Raw genomic sequence first — 15,047 nt, 5'->3', positions numbered from 1 at the left:
ATTTTTTTTTTTTTTATGTGCCTCTCTGGAATATATGATTCTTGATTCTGATAAGTATATATTTTTGTATAATGACCGTTAAAGTGGATTTTTTTTTTTTTTTTGTTTACAACATACCAGGTGCTACTTTCGTACACTAATGTTACTTAATGCTTTTATTGAGCAAGGATGCATTAAGTCATGCATTTAAATGTTAAATATTACATTTTACAATATATTCAAATAGAAAAGCTATATTAAATAAAAATAAGTGTATTTAAGAATATTACGGTTTTTACTGTATTTTTGATCAAATAAATGCAGTATTGGTGAGCATAAGAAAACATAAAAAAATCATACCAACCCTAAACGGTTTCTAAACACATAACATTCCTAAACACAATATTGATTTCAAGCTAACAAAATCCATTTAGTTGGGTTTTTTAGTCTTGATTGCTGCAATTTTTTCTTTCTTTTCTTCCTTTTTTTTTTTTTTTGAGGACAGCGATTTTTTTTTTTTGACTCTTCATACAATCTTTTGGATCATGATGTCATTTAGTCATTTAGCATTTAGCAGACCTTAAACATCTAAAATGAATGTTGCATTTTCCTCAGGTGAATGCCGCGTTCCCGTTTCGATGCAGGGGGCAAGGTGCTCCCTCCCTGAGTCTGCTCAATGCTCTCAGCCCTAACATTCACCCTAAAGCAGAGCCTCTGTGGGAAAACGAGATTCCAAAGCTGCTCAGTTATCTTGAAGGTTTGTAAAAATATACCTCAGTGATGCAGTGGAGGAGGTACAGCCTCATCAGGCAACCAGACCACGCCACCTATTGGTCATAACATCCAGCTTCACATTTCAGTGTTTCACCATAATTGCAAAAGTCCACCAATTTCAAAACTAATTTTGGACATCAGCTCTGTCTAATCTAACCTGCTGTGATATTTTAGAGAAGTAAGTTTTTCTGAAAGGGGTTTTGTTACCATATTTAGTCTAGTAACTGATACTTCACAGGTTCTCAAGCCTCGCTCTGTCGCTTTTTAGTTGAAGGAGAGGTTCTTAAATCATCTGCTATGATGAGGTTTCAGTGAAACCTCTCATGTGTCTTCCAAAACCACAACCACCTGTCCTTAGAGACTCACAAGACAACCAGATGTTTCCAAGATACAGCCAAAATCATATTTAAATTTGATTAATCGTATTTCACATTCTTCCAAGATAGTTACACGGCATAGCTTTAAAAAGTTATATTGGGTATCCCATTATCTTTGACTCTTTCCAGAGAGTGGTTTGAATGCATCTCTGACTGAATTTTGTCCTCTGTCTTCTAACCAGAATCAACAGATGATTCTTTGGATAAAAAGAAGTGGGAAGAAAGTTTACTTCAGGTCTGTAGTTATGTCTATGACTTTATAAATTGCAAGAAAGTCTATAGGAATAAATTGTATCAATATCTAGAAGAATAAGTAAAAGATTTGCATTGACAAGATGCAAACATCCTAATGGTCAAAGTTAATGGTGACTAATCAGACATTGATTTGTGTGATCAACTCCTGTCTAAAACTCTGGCAGCTATTGACGACAGCCAGTGGACAGGTCAGCTTGCAGTAGAAGCCACACGATACCTTCCTACCTACAACAATGCTCTGGAGGAGAAGGTCAGTTTAGAAATCTATCTGTGACTTTTCATATTATAGACCAGACTTATTATTTCAGAAAAGAAACATTCTAAGTCTTATAGGAATTCATTTTTTCCTCTCTTTTTTATAAGTCTCATTATATTTTTTCTTACTTTTTTTTTTTTTTTTTTTGTTCTAATTATTTTGTAGGGCTTGACAATGAATCACATAATCATCATTGTGATTGCAGCTGTTGCTAATAAGTAATCATTTGTGACTGTATACTGTCCCTAGTATTGATGCATTGAATGTATAAAAGTTGATTTGGATGAATATAAATGTGTATAAAACAGCTAATTGTTCTCAGCTTTTTTTAGATGATTGCCTACATAATAAATCTCCCATGCAGTTTGCCCAAACAAAGTATTTGAATGCAAATTTGACATCATTTCCTGGGTTCTTGTGATAAACTCTTCTTTCTTTCTATTTTTTCTCAGAGTTTTTTGTATAGGTGTATCGGTGTGATTCTGCAGCAGTGCTATAATAAAGAGCTGGTCAGGAAACAGCTGCAGGAGATCCTGATCAGCGCTCGTCACAATGATGCAATCGAAAGAACGGTATGCCACTGAGCACGTATTCGTTCACGTCTATCTTCTGAATTTAGAGGCATAACTTCTCCGAAGAGAGTTTACTGTGTTGACAATCCAATACTGTAGCTTGCTGAAGCACAGCCCTCTTTGGGGAATAATGTCTCCTAATTCATCACTTTTACCACACTGCCACAAATCAAATATTATAAAACATTCTAGATCTAGTCACTAATTGACTACTGTATTTTCCAGAAAATAAGTAAAAATATTTCTATTTCAGGAAATATAATAAATTAATTTTATTTATAACATTTCAGGTGATTAAAAACATGACTTCTGGAAAATATGGTAGTTCTGACCCATTGCTTTACCCAAATTGAGGTCATTCTTCAACTGTCTAGTGTCTGTTATCACATAATTTCCAATCATAGATTGGTATAAAATTTATTCAAATTTTCCACAGTTTGGTTATCTGAGGTTTTTTCAGTTATTGTAATAATAATGAACAGGCAGTAATTGGTATGCAGGGTGTTGCCATGGGAATCGGGCTGTGTGCCAGCAGTCATCTCGATGGCACTCTGGAAAAACTGGAGGAGTTTGGGAAGTCTGACGCCTTCAGGAAAGCTTCCGGGATATTTGGTCTTCTCAAAGTAGGCCGAGCTTCATTGTACTTCTCACATGATGCAAATTAAAACATCTTTTTGTTTCCCAAATTAGATTATTAAAAACTGTAACATTTAAATTTGGTTTGCAATGATTGTTTTAACATATATATATTTTAATAATAGTAACTGTAAAATGTAACTGTGCACAGTGGTTCATTGTAAGTTCACGTTTCTTGTTGTGTGTCACTTGTCTTGTCATTGGATAAAAATGATGTTGATGTGGAGAAAATGAAGAGCACTCTCATTTTGTGTTATGGATATGTCGCGTTGCATGCTCCAGAAGATCAGCTCCTCACTCGCATAGACAGTGACATTCTCCAAAACATCTCCAAGAACTTCAACACCAAGGTAAAACACATGGGGTTCAGTTGAAACTCCATTATTTGGATTGTCTATAGTATCTTTTTGTGGTTCAAAAATACAGCACTATTACTGTAGTGTTAGTGAGATTTTGTAGACAACAGTATTCTAAACCAGTATTTCCAAATTCTAAAGCCTTATTTATTTATTCCTCTTAAGTTAAATGTATAGTTTTGACAAAAGTAACTTCTAGCTGATTTTTTTGGGAAAATGGTCCAAAAATATTGATGACTCAACTTGCATTTGCATTGGATGCTTGGTGGAGGTTTTTGGATAAATTGAAATTTCCATGCCTCTGTAGTTCTATTATGTTAGATGAACAGCTCATTTATTCAATCAGAATTAATACATAAATCATTTCTCATTGTTTGTTACAGCAGTGAGGCGCAAAACTGAAAAATGTGTTGCTGCTGTGAGGTGTTTTGCTAAACAAGTCCTCTGAAAGTCCTAGTATATTGTTGACAAGATTCAGTTGGTTGCTTTTGAGGCTGACAGTTTGATCTAAATGATTTCTAATGACAAGGATCGTTAATTGTCTTTGAGTGCTGAATCATACCTCATCAATAATCAGAATGTAATTGTGCGATTTAAAATAATTTCACTGTTAGGGAACCATGTAACTCATTTTGTTTTAATGTTCTGCAGTACAATTTGAATATCAAAGTTGAGTTCATCTTGGTCTTTGTTGGGATTTGAGGAGAATTTAGCTTTTTTTTTTTCCACTGTGTTCACTAAACTGAGATTTTATATATACAACAGACTGAAGGCATTTATTAGATTTATATCTCAGTTTACAAACAGTATCTGAAGGGTCACATAATTCATCATTCTTATACAGTAATCCATTCTGTTGTTAAATAAAATGGATTATCTTTAATGTTTGTGAATTACATTGGATCATTACTTTTATTGTTGTACAGGTCCTGGGATTTAAAGTAGAGACCAAGGTACCGTGAAGGGAAGCGATCACAAGGAGTTTCTCTCACCTCTGACCTTTAAACTTTAACTCACTTTCTCTTCAGTCTTGATGCTGCAATCAAAACCTTTACAGTATAACCTTTTGAGCTTCTCAAAAAAAGTGCATATACCTCTCAGCTATCTCTTTATGACCCTGAGATGGATTTTAAAAAGCATTTATTATAAGCATCTTATTTTGTCTAGATCTTTTAAAAAGGTCTATTGATATATTAAGTTATATATATATATGTTTACGTTTAAACTCGCTTTACACTACACTCATAATTAAAAGTAAATTGTTCTTTTGAGAAGGTCAAAAAGTGCTCACTAACCTGATAACCTTTGTCTTACTAAAGCACCACAGTGTCTAGATACTTGGTTTTCTGGCTTTTGTGGATTTTAGGTGGCTTGATTCATCAGTTCAACTCTTTTTCTACTGAATCACAATTATATTGTCATAGACTGTGATTTTCTTCTTTTATAGCACTGTCAAATATGTAAATTGAGTTATAATGAGCATGCTGAGTACAGCTGTGACCAGGAAATACTTTCCTAATTCCAGGTCTTGATTTTGCCTGTGCTGTTTGATTGACATATGCACTGTTCCAGTGTGTGTTTGAGTCTGTGTTTACATCTCTTTTTGTGTGTTTGTGTGTGTGTGTATGTATGTATATGGGCACTTCATAGGACCTGACTATGAAGCTCAGTCTCATTCATAGTGTCGGACTCATTGCCAAGGCCATCAGACAAAGTGTTCGTAAACAGGGCTTCCTGTTCTCCCGCAAACAAGAGCTGATGGGCGTTATGATGGTGAGAGGTTTGATTTGAATGTCATTCATTTTTTTTTAATACAGTATACAGTATATGTATGTATATTTTCAATGTAAGAAAGGTTATAAACCAGTTTCCATTGGCCAAAATCTAGGAGATTAATATGACATCATGTGATATGAAATGAAGTGTTTTTTGTTTTTGTAAATCTCAGATCAGTTTCGGAATGATATGCAGACTTCTTTGACATTTGTGTCTTTTATTTACCTGCAGGATTTCATAAAAGCAGAACCAACAGATGTCATGCGGACCCCTATTCGCCATCTTGTTTTGACCACATGTGCCAACCTTATGTATCCTACCATTTTAAATATTTCTTTTGTTCATCTGTGCTTCTGTGTTCATTTATTTTCATTCAAAACTGACACATTTGACCATTGTGATGCAGTGCCACAGTCTGTTAAGAACTTGACTCAAGCCTTCAGAAACTTAAATCCTCCTTTAACAGAAAATGAAAACTTTGACTTGTTAAAAACATGTTTGAATGGAGTTTATGGGCTTCCTACTGTGGACACTCCAGACAAGGCTAAAGATGAAGAAGCCCTGGATCCACAGCAAAGAGAGGTCAGAATAAAATATGCATGTATTTACACATAACTGGGAACGTGACTACTCTCTCCTACATGCTTTAAACATGAAGAATATTTTTGACTGCAATGCTTTTTTTCCTCAGGTCTTATATTCAGATACTTTTAATGCTCTTCATGAATTGTTGAGGAATGTGTTAGCCAGAGACTTAAGTCCTGATGGTCTACAGTCTGTGTTCAAGGTAAAGGAGAAACTATAAAAATTTCCTGCCAATTTGTAATTCCCTTTGTCGGAGCCACATTTATTGAGTGCTTGTGCATTTTCCAGCATATAGAGAGCTGGCTAAGCTCAGGACAAGACCATGAGCGGGAGAGGGCAGTAAAGACCACAGCAGAGTTACTGCAGTTCTACTTGGACAGTCTCAGTGTGAAGGTAAGGAACAGCATTGTCTTATATATATGTATGTATGTATGTATGTATGTATGTATGTATGTTACCTACACATCTGTAAGATCCATAATGCAGTAATTAGTGATAGTTCTAATGTTGGGAAAGGTTTTGTTTAAAGGGTTGTGTGTTACAATGTTGAGTTACTCATATTATTATTATTATTATTAAAAATTATTATTATTATTATTAAATTTTAAGCATCTCTAAAATCCCCAACATGCTCAAACATATTACAGCTATTTTTATAATACTTGTGCAACCAACATGGGAGAGAAACATGGGTTTTTGTTTGTATACAAAGTAATAAATAGAAGAAATAGTTAAATAGAAAAGTAATTTGATCATGCTATAATTAAAATATATTATAGATTACAGATATTTAGTCATGTTAAGTAATTGTTAAAGTAATTATTTGTAGTAATTTAGAAATTATGATTTAAATTTAGTTAAGTGTGTGTGAAAAAAGTCTTCTGGTTATTTGTAGATTGTTACCCCAAGTCGACCTAGACAAATTTCAGTAACACTTTATATTAACGTGTCCTTGTTACACGTTACATGTACTTACTATTATAATAACAATTAATTATGCATAATTACATGCAAGTAACCCTAAGCCATGCCCTAATCCTAACCCTAACCATATGGTAAGTACATGTAATTAATTAATTTTAATAATTTAAATGTATAATTACATCGTAACAAGGACACCTTAAAATAAAGTGTAACCCAAATTTCTTACATCCTTTAGATACAAAGCATTCACTTTAAATGCATTCACTTAAATTTTACTCTGCCCAAGCTGAAATGTTAAGTATTTATTTTGCTCTTCCTTAAAGATGTTTTGGTTTCCTCAAGGCACTGTTTAATATAGTATGTGCTCTAGGAAACAAATGTAGTTTGTTTTTATTGGATCTCAAGCTCAGTGCTAATGAATCTTTCTCTTTCATTCTCTCTCTGCCTAGAATCTAGTGACATTCCATAATTTGGGAGCTCTTGTGGGACGTCTGGGCCCACGGTGCACAGACCCAAACCCTGAGGTGCGACGGGCAGCCATAGACTGCATCTATAGACTAATGTACATTCAGCTGCGCTATGAAGGTACTGACTGTTTTTTTTTTTTTATAGCACAACTCAGTTTTGTCTAACCCAGGGTGAGCTTCAGATTCACACTGTGTCAATATGAACTTGTTTACTGTGTTATGTTATGCTGAAATACATAGCAAAGTATCTTACATCTTTCATTCTCCTGACAGGCTTTTCACTGGACTACAAGGATGATTCAGTTGAGGGCCTGTTAGATGTTCGCGAGAAGCTAAGCAATCCTGACCATTCAGTCTTGTATAAAACATGCTCTGAGCTGACTAAGGTTAATTGTCCTGATGTTAAATACTGATACTTCCAAAAAACTTTACGTATCCTCCAGCTGTCTTTCTGAAACTGACTCTTTCTCCCTCTCCACTTCCTATGTCTTGTGTTTTAGATCATCAGTAAGCGTTTGCCCCAGCAGCAGTTGAGCACGCTGTTGTTTATGCTGTTTGATGGTTTGGTGGACTCCCAGTCCAACTGTTCCAGAGCATCCAGCGTGATCCTCAACACCTTGCTGAAGAACAGAGGTGCTGGCCTGCAGGATCTGGTACATTGCACTTTCTTCAGATTCTGGGAAATCAAACATTTTTTTTTAGTGTTAACAAATGTTCTGACATGATCAGTTTATATTGGCCATGAAATTTTATAGACCAGTGAACAGAGATAATGTTCTCTCTTGTATCTATCATCCTTTTTATTTCAGTGAACTGGTTTGTTTGAACACTTTATGTAAATAAACTACCCACAGGTTAAATTATTTTTTTCCCCCCACAAAATATATACTTAACACTGCTACAAGCTTTTGGATTCCGTAAAAGTACTGAAAAAGTGGTTCATATACTACTCTTCTAATTTTGGGTCATAAAGATTTTTTATGTTTTTTAAGTAGTCTCTTATGCTCTCCAAGGTTACATATATTTGATGGAAAATCAATCATCTCTTCAGCTGATTTGTTAACTGATCATTCAGACTGGTTTTGTGAACCAGATCAACTAATTGAAGAGACAATTCATTGTCGAATTGAGTATCACTTCTATGATGACCAAAGCAAGAAGCACTAGAGTGGATTTTAAGTTAATAAAAACTTAAATTTCAGTCCCTAATTTAACTACTAGTACCTTAGAAAACTAGTTTAAAAGTAGTTTCTCCAACATTCCCCCAAAACCTCACATGTGCGCAAGTGTTCTCTTCATGCTTCTGTTTTCATGTTCAATGAAATTGTAATTATTTTCTATTTTGGCAGATGTCAATTCTTTTGTCTTGACTGTTTGTCAGGTGCCAGAGATGCTGGAGGTGTTGCACAACCGGCTGCAGTTGATTGGTGAAGAGCAGGTGAAGGCAGCCATCGGTCAGTCCGTCCTCATCCTCGCTACACAGCATCTGCAGACAGTGGTCAACACGCTCGTTGCCTACCCACTACCATACGACAGGTAATTACTGTTTGTGTTGTTTATGTGCATAGCATTCATTGCCTGTCATGTGCTCCATGATGCACAAGCATAATAATAATGATGATGTTTGTGTCATTGTATGTTTTCTCCAGCTGGAGCTGTGAGATGTGGATGGCTCTAGGAGCAGACAGCACTCTGGCCCTGCAAATCATAGAGATGATTATCGAGAAGCTGAATGTTATGGTTCCCTATGTAGATAAGAAAGAGTCTATGTTAAGACCCGGTTTGACCAAAGTTGCCACAAGCCAACCACTTGCTGTAAGTATTAATATCTGTAGGATTTATATTATTTGGCTTTTGAAACCCCTAACGCCTCATCCTAACTAGGCACAATGTGTCAGTTATGCAGCGTTGAATAGTTTTTCTGTCTTCAATGAAGGAGAAATGCTGCATGAAGCAACAAAATCCCAACAAATAACCCCAAATTTAAAACGGAATGCTTAAAATGCAGCTTTGAGAAGCTGGATTTAGAGATTTTACTGTGAGCAGTGCTTCCTGTTACAACACATCAAAAATGGAAACTGTGTTTGCAAAAAGTCTTGACATGCGATTGTCTCTCACGGATATGCTAGTGAAAGCAATTCATTGCCATATTCTTTACTGTTACATTAGTTAGGAAATGGTGTTACACTTTAAACCTTTTTGTTCCATTTATTTATTCAATGGCTTACTCTACTGTCAAAATTTTGGGCTTGGTAAATTTTTTTTAATGTTTTTGAAAGAAATGCTACATTTATTTGATCAAAAATACATTAAAGCAGTAATATTGTGCAATACTATTATTACAATTTAAAATGACTGTTTTACATTTTAATATATTTTAATAGTAGGGATTTAGTTTTTTTAATTCAATGTTTTCTAGATGACCTGTGCCCTACGTGAGATGATGCTGAATGGCCAGTCAGCTGACGCCGTGGCATATGTGTTTCCAAAGCTCTTCAGCTCTCTACTGGTGCGTTTGGGCTCCAGTGTGGGAGTTCATCTACCTAAAGATCTCAACAGCAACAGCATCATTTCAGACCGCAAAACAATCAACAAAATTAATATGACCAATTTTGATGTGTGCGGGTGAGTGGCAAAAATATGGGATTCAGAATTTAGATATCTCGAACACTTTTTTTTTTTTTTATGATAGGTTTTTTTTTGTTAAAAAAATGTGCTCATAAGTTGTAAGCTTTGCAGCTTACTTTCAAATCGATCACTTATAAAGTCAGATGGTGAATTTGAAGGTAGCTGCTCATGCAGACAGCTGTGTTTCTCTTTGCTGTGTGTTCAGGGTGGCAGTGGAGGCCCTGCGGATCCTGCTGGGTCGAGCTCAGCTGGATGCTGTCGTGAAACCGTTAGATCAGGAGGGAGCTTGGGACAAGATGAAGGACCCGCAGCAGCACACAACAGGAGTCACTCTGCTCTCCAGGTACACACACCTGTCCTCCGTCATACCCCAGTCCTCTTGGACTGTTTGTTGTTTGCAAACTTTTCTGCTTTGTTCTACTTTGATAAAGGAGATCCGAATGATAGTAGACACATGATGTTTTTTTTGTTTTTTTTTTTTACCATATTTTGTGAGCGCCACACTTCAATTTCAAGCTTTTGTAAATGTGCATGATCTCATGCAGTGTGTTCAAGGAAATTAAGTTCTGACATATAAATTGAAGGAATTTGGAGCTAGCATGCTGCTTTCTATCCCACTGTGGTAAGATTAAGTGTGATCTTCTACAATACTTCATTTTGAAAAAGCTGTTCTTTCTATCAGAGCAATGGCAAAGCATGCTGGTCCAAGACTCCCTGCAATTGTGGAAAATCTGTGTCCTTCTCTCTGTAATATTTATGAGTGCCAGAGGGTCACAGTCACAGCATTCTTTTCTGAGGTGAGAACATTTTCTTAGTTCAAAATCTTAGTCTTGTGTTTGTGTGTGTGTGTGTGTGTGTGTGTGTGTGTGTGTGTGTGTGTGTGTGTGTGTGTGTGTGTGTGTGTGTGTGTGTGTGTGTGTGTGTGTGTGTGTGTGTGTGTGATTAAGAGTGTAATTGTAAATTAATATAAATTAATATTTCAGTTTAGCAAGGATGCAATATATTGCAAAATACTGCAAATATCAATCACTACTGCTTGTATGTTTTAATATTAATATTTTCTGAGGCATTGTTAGATCATAAATGAACCATGCAACAGCAATGTACCAAACAGAGTGTGGTGAACCAGACAGGTTTTTTTTTTTTTTAACAGGAGTCTTTTCACCTTTATTTGAATGTGTACTAATAACTGTTGTAAATTAGATGTCAAGATTTATTTGTTTACTCCATCGCTGCTGAACCACCATGTAGTGACTGAACTGATGATTTTGGACATGTTGATGAACAACATGATGGAAAGAATTACTGATACCTGCGGTACGGTTCGCATGCTGGCGGTCCGAGGCCTGGGGAACATTGCTGTGGGCTCCCCTGAAAAGGTATAGACACTCTGCTTGACATCTGAAAACACTTATTGGATGAAGAGTCTAGTTGATTTTTTGGGCAGTGCTTTTTGGCAGCAGTGTGAGACACATGGCTGCTTGTTCATGCAGCAATCAGAAAGGACGTTTGCAGATATTTATCTGTATTCTGAAATGCTGAAGTTCCCCATGTTGTTTGCTTAAGACGCCCTGCTCATGTTCTGCTCTGTTATTATTCTTTTCTTAGCAGTTAATGTCTTCTCTATAGTCGAGTGAAGTTTTGTCATTACTTACAACAGCATTGTAACAAAAGCAGTCAGTTCAGTGTGTAATTATGTGTTGCTATATGTTAATCTCACTTCCTCTGTTCCCATTCAGGTGAATAAATATGCAAAGGAGCTTTTAGCAGCCATGAGTTCAGGTATGGAAGAAAAGGACGATCCAGGGAAACTCATCACACTGGAGGCCATGTCTGGAATGTCCAAGATATTACTTTACCTGGACCAAAAGAACGTCCAACTGCTTGTGGTTTATATCTTCATGAAGATTAAACCATTTCTGGAGAATGTGAGTGTCTTGAGAGAAGACAGAATATTTAAATAACAATTGACCCTTTGCTGGGAGCTTGATTAACAGGCGATCTGACCAATCATAACATAGAATCTGACATTTTGTCTGAGAGAAATAAAAAAAAAAAAAAAAAAAGACAGGAGAGTAGATTAACATCAGCGGATTTGAACTTGGAAATGGTGTGTATTGACATCTTTCTGCGGTTGAAACAAAAGATAGCATCTGCTTTTCATTCATGTTTATTTCGTGTTATTAAACTAGTAAAGAGGAAGAGATGATCGGTTCACGTGCCGCTAAAACTGAATGTGTCACGACACATTAAAGAGCCAAAAACTGGTATTTATTGTTTGAATTTCTTTTAAAAAAAAATGAACAAATTTAAAAGCAGACAGTGTCCTCTTTGAGAACAGATGTGTGCCGTAAGAGCGCCATGCCTTGTTGGTCGTAGCAACAGTAACGAAGCGGGGCAGGGCGGTTCTTTGCTAAGGGTCAATTGTGAAGCTAGAATTTCCACAGAGTAGTATTTATGCTGCTACTTTAAGATAACTTCAGTTTGATTACTGATAAAACAGGTTTATTTGTATCACATTATTTTTTAAAAGCATAAAAAAGCCCAAATCCAGTGTTTTATTAGTAGATAATAGTTATGTTATGTAAAACAATTACCAAAAACTATTTTACGTGTCCTACATTTGGAACCCTTTATACAACATAATGGGAGGACATAAATAATTAAATAGATAAATTATTAATAAAAAATAAATAAATATTAAAGTAAAATCTAGTTTTCCATTAATAATTTAACTCATAAATATTTAAATTAATTAAACATAAATAAATTTTTACAATTAATTTGTAATAGATTTTTGTTTTGTGTATTATAGCTTTGAACTGTATGTAGAGACATCCCTAATGTTAGTAATAGGGTTGCAAATATTTTAAACAAAACAAATATAATATTTAGTTTGACCTCCTGAAGGTGACAATCAGCACACTAAAGGGTTAAACACCTACATTGACTGATAATTTTATGAAAAAGAATGATTTTAGAAAATTGAGATGTTTTAGGCCCAGTTGCATTCTGTTTGTAAAAATACTGTCTGTTTTTGATAAATACTGGCTATTAGAGAACAGTGTTTAAGCGAGCATGGGGTTTTTGTTGTATGGCTTCACTTAAAGATCTGTTGTTATGTTCTGTCAGGAAAACGATGAGATCCGTTGTGCTTCCATCATGCTCCTGGGGAACCTGTCGAAGTTCGGCTCGGGTGAGCCTGTCTTTAAAGATCAGATCCACAATGTTCTGGTCAGCTTGCTGTTGCATCTCAGTGATCCCAACCCTCAAGTGGTCAAGGTCAGTGTTTAATTCACACTCCTACAAAGATTGATTTTGTTGTAATGGCTATAAACACTGCAAATAAGTTACAAAGATGATGCAAAAGCTAGAATCTTTCAAGAATAATTACAGTATGAGGATATTTTTAAGTCCAAAAGTATGACGTCTGCTTGTGTGTGAGTTTAGTATGTGTCTCTTTGTTCCTTTAGGCATGCAAGTACGCCATGCGCATATGTGCTCCAGTCATAGGTTCAGAACAGATCTCTGCCATGTTCCAGAAACATCTTCTTGAGGAGAAGGGTCTGCATTATGGAGAGTTCATTAATGACCTCACCAAATACCTAGTACGGCAAGAGCCAAAGATTTCTTTATTATAAGAACACGTGTAGAATAACTGACTCAGTGTGCTTATGTGTTGACAGATTCCCTTTTATAAAGAATGTTATTATAACTGCTCCGTCACATTTGTATGGATTTTTTTTAATTCTCAATGTTTTTTCTGTTTATGAAACTAACAAACAGATGATTTTTTTTTTTTTTTTTTTTTTTTTTTTACTAATTGAATAGTTCACCCAAAAATGAAATGCTGATTTCTCCTGAACTATGATCTGTTTGATTAAGCTAAAGAGAAAAAAAAGTCATAATGTGTTTTCTTAAAGATCCAGGATTTTCCAGGCATGCTGAACTTCTACCACATCACAGTCATTCAGTTCTTCAAGAGTAACTGGGCTGAGATCAGAGCCAGTGCTGCCATGTTTATTGGTAAAAATAATATATATATATATATATATATATATATATATATATATATAATAATATATATATATATATATATATATTAGTTCAGTATTTAGTACTGCAAAAATTTGTGCTTCACTGAATGTTTTTTTTATTTTTTTTATACAGTATTTTAAAAATGTAGTATTTATGTCTTGGTTTTGTAAACGTGTGTGTGTGTGTGTGTGTGTGTGTGTGTGTGTGTGTGTGTGTGTGTGTGTGTGTGTGAATGTTTAGGGTTTTTGCTGGGGAACCTTCATGATGAGCATTTCTCCCATATGAACATGGGGTCAGTGACCAAAGGTAGGTACCACAGTTCTATAATAATATCTGCAGTCAAGAGATATATTTAAAGAAGGACAGCACATCCTTGTTTTGTTGCTACATTTGCTGTTTCGTGGCACCTAAGGAATCTATTATTTTTGCTTCTATTTTAATAGCGATATTGTCTGGTAAAATGCAGTGTAGAATATATTGCTGTTGTAACTATGCATTTGTTTGGTTATAAACTGACTTGTAAGTTCAATCTGTTTACTTTGATTAATGGACAAACTAAAAGACTTTTTTTCCTTTCCTCATGTCCTTTTTTTCTCTCTTCAGGTCTGGTGATGCTGCTGCAGGATCCAGATCCTCTCGTGCGGGTGAAAGCCGCTGAAGCCATGGGTCATTTTCACTGACGTTACCCTCCACTCTATAGCCAATCAGATTAGTCTTTGATTTTTGTTACTTTGAATAAGGAGGAAGCTTTGAATTGTTGTGTTATAACAAGCTTTGAAAGGTTTTTATTATTGACCAAAGACTGTGCACTTATTCTGTAAGAAAAGAGAAGAATAAAACGGAGGAGACATTTATTGACGTTACAGCACTTTTGAGTTTCACCAGTGGCGCTTTTCAATGTGAGGTATGTACCTGTAAGGCCTTTAAAAATAAGACTTACTAAAATAGTACTCAAGTACACTGATACTGCTGATATTACTTGCTTGACCAATCCTGTAGCGTGCTAAATGCATATCACTACTTTAAATCATTCAATCATTAAAATATATGTCGGATTAATCAATAGATTTTAAACCAAAACCAAAAAGGTTTTTTTTTTGGTAATAAAATCAGATGTAGTGCTCAATTAGAGTTTAAATCGCATAAAATCAGACCATTGAGTCATATTGACCACCATAAACCTTCAGCAATAAATCACCCTAATTGGGATGTGCATTAGCATTAACTGCAACTGAAATCTCCTGTTCTGAAATCACAATCAAAAATAATATTTAAATAAGCATTTGAAGTGTGTTTTTGCTGTGACATCTGTGGCTCTGAATGTATCTCATGCACTAGTGGAGCAATCACAATTGTGCTTCCTTCTCAACCAAGTCATAAAAGTAGACAAAAGCTGTGCCAAAACATAGATTTTTAAAGAATAA

At 35.3% G+C, this 15,047-nt stretch overlaps 1 protein-coding gene across 2 annotated transcripts in view; it reads left to right on the top strand.

The window, feature by feature from the left end:
* LOC109104841 (maestro heat-like repeat-containing protein family member 1) overlaps positions 1-14,486 on the top strand; it is a 29,912-nt gene extending 15,426 nt beyond the window's left edge. The window contains exons 17-43 of one of the 2 annotated variants that reach the window (XM_042772726.1): positions 595-736; positions 1,313-1,365; positions 1,528-1,635; positions 2,094-2,213; positions 2,714-2,836; positions 3,053-3,199; positions 4,132-4,158; positions 4,856-4,978; positions 5,213-5,292; positions 5,425-5,563; positions 5,673-5,768; positions 5,855-5,959; positions 6,940-7,075; positions 7,231-7,343; positions 7,458-7,610; positions 8,339-8,493; positions 8,607-8,772; positions 9,377-9,582; positions 9,791-9,928; positions 10,268-10,382; positions 10,818-10,964; positions 11,325-11,513; positions 12,718-12,867; positions 13,059-13,193; positions 13,509-13,611; positions 13,864-13,929; positions 14,227-14,486. In XM_042772726.1, coding sequence (XP_042628660.1) covers positions 595-736; positions 1,313-1,365; positions 1,528-1,635; positions 2,094-2,213; positions 2,714-2,836; positions 3,053-3,199; positions 4,132-4,158; positions 4,856-4,978; positions 5,213-5,292; positions 5,425-5,563; positions 5,673-5,768; positions 5,855-5,959; positions 6,940-7,075; positions 7,231-7,343; positions 7,458-7,610; positions 8,339-8,493; positions 8,607-8,772; positions 9,377-9,582; positions 9,791-9,928; positions 10,268-10,382; positions 10,818-10,964; positions 11,325-11,513; positions 12,718-12,867; positions 13,059-13,193; positions 13,509-13,611; positions 13,864-13,929; positions 14,227-14,303 — 3,312 coding nt within the window. In that variant the 3' untranslated portion in view covers positions 14,304-14,486. Of the gene's footprint in view, positions 1-594; positions 737-1,312; positions 1,366-1,527; positions 1,636-2,093; positions 2,214-2,713; positions 2,837-3,052; positions 3,200-4,131; positions 4,159-4,855; positions 4,979-5,212; positions 5,293-5,424; positions 5,564-5,672; positions 5,769-5,854; positions 5,960-6,939; positions 7,076-7,230; positions 7,344-7,457; positions 7,611-8,338; positions 8,494-8,606; positions 8,773-9,376; positions 9,583-9,790; positions 9,929-10,267; positions 10,383-10,816; positions 10,965-11,324; positions 11,514-12,717; positions 12,868-13,058; positions 13,194-13,508; positions 13,612-13,863; positions 13,930-14,226 lie in introns of both variants that reach the window. The other variant, XM_042772727.1, reaches the window with a different exon arrangement.
* The last annotated feature ends 561 nt before the right edge of the window (positions 14,487-15,047 follow it).

The sequence above is a fragment of the Cyprinus carpio genome, chromosome A16 (genome assembly GCF_018340385.1).
Source record: "Cyprinus carpio isolate SPL01 chromosome A16, ASM1834038v1, whole genome shotgun sequence".
NCBI lineage: Eukaryota > Metazoa > Chordata > Actinopteri > Cypriniformes > Cyprinidae > Cyprinus > Cyprinus carpio.
The sequence above is the reverse complement of the archived record's forward strand: the minus strand, read 5'-3'. Positions and strand labels throughout refer to the sequence as shown.